The 6,915-nt window shown below is 38.1% G+C and overlaps 1 protein-coding gene across 1 annotated transcript; it reads left to right on the top strand.

The window, feature by feature from the left end:
* Nucleotides 1–3,885: 3,885 nt before the first annotated feature.
* Nucleotides 3,886–6,380, top strand: LOC113330517. The gene is made up of 7 exons (XM_026577318.1): nucleotides 3,886–4,248; nucleotides 4,378–4,509; nucleotides 4,594–4,774; nucleotides 4,859–5,026; nucleotides 5,141–5,265; nucleotides 5,368–5,742; nucleotides 5,805–6,380. The coding sequence occupies exons 1-7, from the start codon at nucleotides 3,886–3,888 to the stop codon at nucleotides 6,378–6,380; spliced, it is 1,920 nt and encodes a 639-aa protein (XP_026433103.1).
* Nucleotides 6,381–6,915: the final 535 nt, after the last annotated feature.

The raw sequence follows: 6,915 nt of genomic DNA, 5'->3' as shown, positions 1-6,915 counted from the left end.
AGTTGTTCAATTGCTTAGGTCTTTATGAATAAACACAATTGAAACGAAATCGATTTGATTCACTTGAATCAATTCATGAACAATATAGCCACGGTTTGCAAAGATTGCATTCCTTATTTTTAAGTTCATGAACTTACGATTTGAGAAATATAACCAGCTTGGGTACGCGCACGGGTACGTGCACCATAGCTACCGGATTTGAGTTTAGAAACTCAGCAGAAATTTTCGGTCGAAAACTTCCGTGGGTACGCGTACCTAAGGTGACTGGTTTAACATTTTGCAAACTTACAAACTCAGCAGAAATTTTCGGTTCGAAAATTTCCGCTGTTAGCGTACCCAACCCGTCTCCTTCACCAATACCTATGCACACATATGCACACACTTGGTTTCCGGCACATGGATTTATACACTAATGTGCGAAAACACTATATATTCTTATATCCATAGTTGGTTATGAAATCTCAACTCTACATTTCAATCATTGAAACATTCTTCTATAATGTTATAACAGTCGTTATTCACAACTATCGTCATCAAAGCTATTTTCAAGATTGAAACGTCATCATGACTTTTGTCACGGGTTAAGATGAAAAGTGGTTAAAGCGAAAGCTTACCACACATATTTCGAGAAGAATATAGGCGAGTAAACTCGGCTCAAAACAACAAATGTGTATGTATGAAAACTATCATACTTATACGACTTTCTCTCAAGAGTATGAGATAGAGTAGATAGACTTTTGAGTGATAGATAATTTCAAGTCTCCACATACCTTCTAGTCGGATGAAGTTCCACTGGTTCCTTGAGTAGTTCTTCGTCTTCGTAAGATGATCTCCATGGAGTTTGGATCTCAACTACACTAAACTGTCCTAAACCGAGACTTAGCTATAAGTAGTCTAGAAATCAAGGCATATATTTTTGACAACTAAACTTGACAAACATGCTTGAGATAGCAATGCATGCGAGTTCGACCGAGCAATGTTCTAACACTTACGATTGTACTCACGATAGAAACATCAAGATCAGATCACGCAATTACAGAGAAAATAGCTGAGTCTGGCTTCATAATCCCAATAAAGTCTTTAAGTCGTTAACCTACAAGGTTTCGTGTCGAGAGCTCTTTAAAGAAGGACTCTTTTTCTCTCTCCTCTTTGCTCTGGCAATTTTGGAGAACTTTTCAAACTTTTTTGTACGTGCTTCATCTTGGATCATCTTTGGGTGATTCAATGGGAGATCATGTTGATCCAAATCATATAGTTGCGCCTTCTAAGATTTTAACATATGCAGATAGACTCAAGGATAGGAAAGAGCTTCCTAAAACCTCCGTGGATATTTATTCCCTGCCAAACCCTACTTTGAAAGATGGAAAACCTTCTATTGAGATTCCTAATGAGTTATATGTAGAAGGATGTGCGTTATGGAAGTTTAGTCTTATTGGAAGGTTAGACTTCAAAGAACTTAACTTTTCTGACGTTAAAAAAACCTAGAACTTCAATGGCAGCTGTGTGAAGGCCGGGTTCACTTTGTTCCGTTGAATAGAGGTTTCTTCATCATCAAGTTATTGTCGCAGGATGATAGAGTGAAGATTTTACAGGCTGAACAATGGGTTGTTGCTCAACAGAAACTAAATCTCATGGAATGGTTTCCTAGTTTTGATGCTGACAAACAAAGATCTTCACGTTCCACAGTTTGGGTCAAGTTCCCTGGACTTCCAATGGAATTCTGGATTGAAAAAACTTTAACTTGCAATGGGGAAAACTCTAGGATCTCCTATTGTGGTTGATAAAAGAACGTTGGCACATGAGTATGGACACTTTGCTTCGGTCCTCATTGATATTGATTTTGCTGTGATCAAATATGATGATATTAATGTCACTGTGGGAGAACGTGAGTTTTGTCAACCTTTTGAGATCCTTAAAAGACCTAAATTCTGTTCTAAGTGCAGCATTATTGGGCATTCAGATGGGGAATGTAGGAAGAAAACAAGAGGTGAAGCTGTCAAATCTCCGCAAGTTGTTGCTGATTCGCAACAGGCTATTGTGTTAGTTAACAAGCAACAACATCATGAGAACAATGCTGGTACGGAATGGAAAGAAGCTAGGCGAAAGAAAAAGGGAAAGACAACTCCGTCTATTCCTGTTGTGCCTGAAAAGATTACTCACGTTGGTGAAGATACTTCATATATTGTGGCTGATAATGTTTTGTGCATCAGTGACACTATTGAGTTGGAACAACAGTTGCAGGATAGTTTAGCTCAATTTGAAGTTGCTTTGCGTATGGCATCTGCTGAGGTTGAAAAACACAAGCAAGCCATTCTTACACATTCGGTATTAGCTAGTAAAGCTAGGTCATTGAGTACCTCAAGCTTGAATGCTAAGGCAGGGGGAATGTTGAATTGGCAAGAACTAAACTTCCTCCTCCTGCTAGGATTGATATTACATCCTCGTCCACACCTTTGTGTAATGCGCTTGAAGAAACTTCAGAATTTGTCTCTAACAACAAGTTTAACATCCTAAGTGACAAGGCTGGCAATGATGTTTTGGTTTTCAGTAAACTTGGTGAGCTTACAAAACAAGCTAAGAGGCAGCAGATTATAGATATGCAAAACAAATTGAATGCGTTAACTGATCAGGATTCCTTGTCAGACTCGGATGAGGCATTGGGTATTCGTGCACGTAAGGAATCAGTTCCTAAATCCTCCTCAAACTCGATTAAGAAATTGAAGCTAAATAATAAACTCCAACCCAGAGTTTAATTATGCGGGTTCTTTTTTGGAATATCAATGGTGTTGCGCGTACAACAGCACATTCTAAGCTTAGGGAGCTGATTAGAGATTTTCATCCTGAAGTTTTTGGTCTTGCTGAACCAAAATTGGCGTGCTCAGCAAATTTTGGGAGGAGGCTTCTTTCTGAAGGTTATTATTCGTTTATTATTAATAATTCTGCTAATTCTGGTATTGCAAATCTTTGGGTTTGTTATAAGGATGGGCTTCATGTTTCTGTAGTTAATTCTAGTAAACAAGCTATTACAATTGCGGTTGATGGTGTGTATATCTCTTTTGTACATGCTAGCTACATTCAAAATACTAGGCGCAGGCTTTGGCAGCAACTAGTTATGCAAGATTCAATTACATCTTGGCTGGTGATAGGTGATTTTAATTGTATTTTGCGTTTGAATGAGAAGAAAGGTGGCTTGGAAATAAGATCGTCTGTTATTGATGATTTCAGTAATTGGAAGGATGAAAATGATCTTTTTGAATCGGATGCCTTGGGCAGCAAATTCACTTGGTGTAATAGGCAATCTGGTACTAGGCGTATTATTAGTAAGTTGGATCGTGCAATTATTAATGCGGCTTGGCTTGCTAAATTTGAGAATTGGCGGTGTAAATATCTTCCTAGGGAAGTTTCCGACCATTCTACTCTTCTTGGTTATCCTTTTTCTGTTCCTAGGCCTTGTCGAGCTCCTTTTCGTGTTCAAAAGATGTGGTTTTTACATGGGGATTTTCTTCGAATGGTCAATGAGAGTTGGACTTTGTCTTTTCTTGGTTCTCCTGATTTTATTTTCCCTTATAAATTGAAGCGGCAGAAGATTGCAATGAAGGATTGGAATCTGAGGATTTTTGGTAATGTGAATTCTCTTTTGAAGCAAGACCAACTTCATTTTGAGACAGCAACTCTTATTTCAGATGAGGATCCTACTAATACTGCTAAACTAAATGCAATGAAGGATGCTATGAAAACTTTATGTGATACTCGTTTGCAACAGTTAACTATGCTCAAGCAAAAGTCTAGGAACAAATGGTTGGTGGAGGGTTCAAGTATTCCAGTTTCTTTCATAATAGTATTAGAATTAGAAAAAGTTCTAATACTATTTCGGAAATTGTTGATATGAATGGGACTTGTTTGACAAATTATGAGAAGCTTCGTAATCATGTAGTTCAGTTCTATGAAGATAAGTTCAATGGCCAAGAGCCGGTGATAGAAGGTGATTTATTTTATTTTGAGCATGCTTCAATTTCTGTTGAGGAGAGCAACGCCATGGATATGATTCCTTCCCCGGAAAAAATTAAGCAAGCTGTTTTTGATCTGAGTGCGGATAGTGCCCCAGGGCCGGATGGTTTCTCTGGTTGTTTCTATCGTCATTGTTGGGATATTATTCATGATGATTTAACCAAGGCCATTATTCATTGTTGGAATGCGGGTAGTATTCCAAATGGTGTTAATTCATCTTTTATCATCTTGTTGGCTAAGGTAAGGGGTGCTAATACTCTTCGAAATTTCAGACCAATTGGTCTTAGTAATTTTTTCTTCAAAATTTTTACTAAGATCCTAGCTACTAGACTTGGTACAGTTTTGGATAAGCTTGTGTCTGAAGAACAGGTAGCCTTCATGAAAGGGAGAAATATTCATGAGAAGATTAGCTTGGCGTCGGAGATGGTTAATGAGTTGCATTATAAACACAAGGATGGCAACATAGGCCTTAAACTTGATATTTCTCAAGCTTTTGACACGGTAAATTGGGCTTTTGTTCTTGAAGTTTTCCGTAAGTATGGTTTTTCTGAAAATTGGTGTGATTGGATTTTTAATATCTTGCAGTCTGCTAGAATTTCTGTCATTTTGAATGGTAGTCCGGAAGGTTACTTCACAATTAACAGAGATTTGCGTCAAGGTGATCCCCTCTCCCCTTTGATTTTTGTCTTGATTGAGGATGCTCTTAGCAGAAATATTACGAAGCTTTTTCTTGATAAAAAGATGACGCCCATGGTAACTAGAGGTGGTATTTCTCCTACTCACCTTTTCTTTGCTGATGACATAATTATTTTTTGTAAAGGTAATTCCAAAAGTCTTCATAATATTGTAGACTTGTTGGGAAGATACCAGCGTGCTTCAGGTCAGACTGTTTGTCGTCAAAAGAGTAAGATTTATTATGGTGGTGGTTCTTCGAGTTGGTGTAATTATATTGCATCTTATTTGGGGATGAGTGTAGCTACTTTTCCGGACCGCTATTTGGGAGTTCAATTTATGCCAGGTATTGTTCGATATCGCCATATTAGCAATGTTGTTGAAAAGATTAGAAATCAGCTTGCTGGTTAGAGAGGGAGATTATTATCTTTTCATGATCGCATTGTTCTTGTTAAATCAGTTATTGCCAGTTATTACATCCATAATATGGCTATTTATAAGTGGCCTCATAAGTTTATTCTTCAATGTGAGAGGGTTATCCGTAACTTTATTTGGTCTGGTGATTCGAACATTAATCGTGTAGTGGTAGTGGATTTTGATAAAATCTGTTGCCCTTTTGAGGAGGGGGGTCTCGGACTAACTCGTATGGCAACTATGAATAAAGCTCTTATTATGAAACTTTGGTAGAAGATTCGTAATTCTACAAAGAAGTGGGCTCTTTTCCTGAAGGCAAAATTATTTGATCGTAAGGGTTGTATTAAGCATTCAGGGGTTAAATCTTCTATTTTTCCTGGTTTAAGGAGTGTGTATAATTGTGTGGAAAAGAATACTAAGGTCTTAATTCGTGATGGTAGAGATACTTCTCTTTATTATGACATTTGGTTTGATAAGACTAGTATTGCTGAAGTGCTAAATGATTATTCTCTTGATGCAACAGCTAGAGTTAGTGATATTTTAAAGGATGGCCTTTTGGATATTCCTGAAATTCACTTGCAATACTTGATTGCTTCTGGTCTAGAGTTGAATAGGATGCCAATTCCTATGAGTGGAGCTGATGTTAGGGTATGGTGCCGGAGTTGAAGGGTAAGTTCAGCGTTAAGTCTGCAACTGAGTTGATTCAGCAGAAGTATTCTCGGTTAGAAGGTACGCAACTTCTGTGGAGAAAAGAAGTTCATCCTGTTCTTGCTGCTCAGAACTGGAAATTCTTACGTGTAGAATGTGCTACATATGACCTTATCAGGCGCAGGTTCAAGATCTCTCTTGCTAGCAAATGCTGTCTGTGTGGTGTTCAAGAGGAAACTCTTACTCATGTGTCATATGAGTGTTGCTTTGATACTAGGGCCTGGAATTGGCTAGCTGATGTGTTCAAGTTACAACCTAATGCTAACCTTATTGTTTCTTTTAAAGCAGCAAAAGGAAGGAGTCATATTGCCCGTGATCTGTGGCTTATTGCCAACCTTGTTCTTAGGTCGGAGCTATGGCAGTTGCGGAACAAGGCTGTTTTCGAGGATAAAAAGCCTATTTGGAGTATCTTTCATAAGCGCGTTATGAAGTTGATACAAGATTATTCAATTCGGCTCAAGGGTCATATGAACAATAGTGCTGATGATGTTGTTGTTCTGAACTATTTTAGAGTTCAGCACTGTAGTGTGAAGTGGCATCAACATGTGGCTTGTTTTTGGTTACCGCCTGAGTTGTGATGGAGCGGCGAGAGGTAACCCAGGCGATGCGGGTGCAGGTGTAGTAGCTAAGGATGAGCATTGTTCAGTTCTTGGTGCTATGAGTATTGGGCTAGGAGTCACGACGAATTATTTAGCGGAATTGTATGGCATTATTGTTGGTTTGGAGTGGGCTATGCAATGGGGTTTTTCTCGTATCTGTATACGGTCTGATTCTATGGGAGTTGTTGAAGATTTCAAGAATAATTCCATTCCTTGGTTTGCGAGGAATAGATGGATTATGATCTGTAGACACTATACGTCTATACGTTTCATTCACACTTTTAGGGAGGTGAATTTTTCAGCTGATGCAATGGCAAAGCGGGGTTATTTATTGAGTAATGAAGTGGGAGTACACTACAATGGGAAACCACCTTTCTTAATTTCTGTTGAACATCCTAATGTTGATTATTTTCGGTTCAAATAGTTTCAAGTTTTTTGGGTTGTTGTAACCTCTTTTCTTGTAAACTATTTCTTGTAAATTTTGTTATCTATTAATACAAATTTTTTGACTTAT

The sequence above is a fragment of the Papaver somniferum genome, unplaced genomic scaffold, assembly GCF_003573695.1.
Source record: "Papaver somniferum cultivar HN1 unplaced genomic scaffold, ASM357369v1 unplaced-scaffold_118, whole genome shotgun sequence".
In the NCBI taxonomy this organism is placed as follows: domain Eukaryota; kingdom Viridiplantae; phylum Streptophyta; class Magnoliopsida; order Ranunculales; family Papaveraceae; genus Papaver; species Papaver somniferum.
The sequence above is the reverse complement of the archived record's forward strand: the minus strand, read 5'-3'. Positions and strand labels throughout refer to the sequence as shown.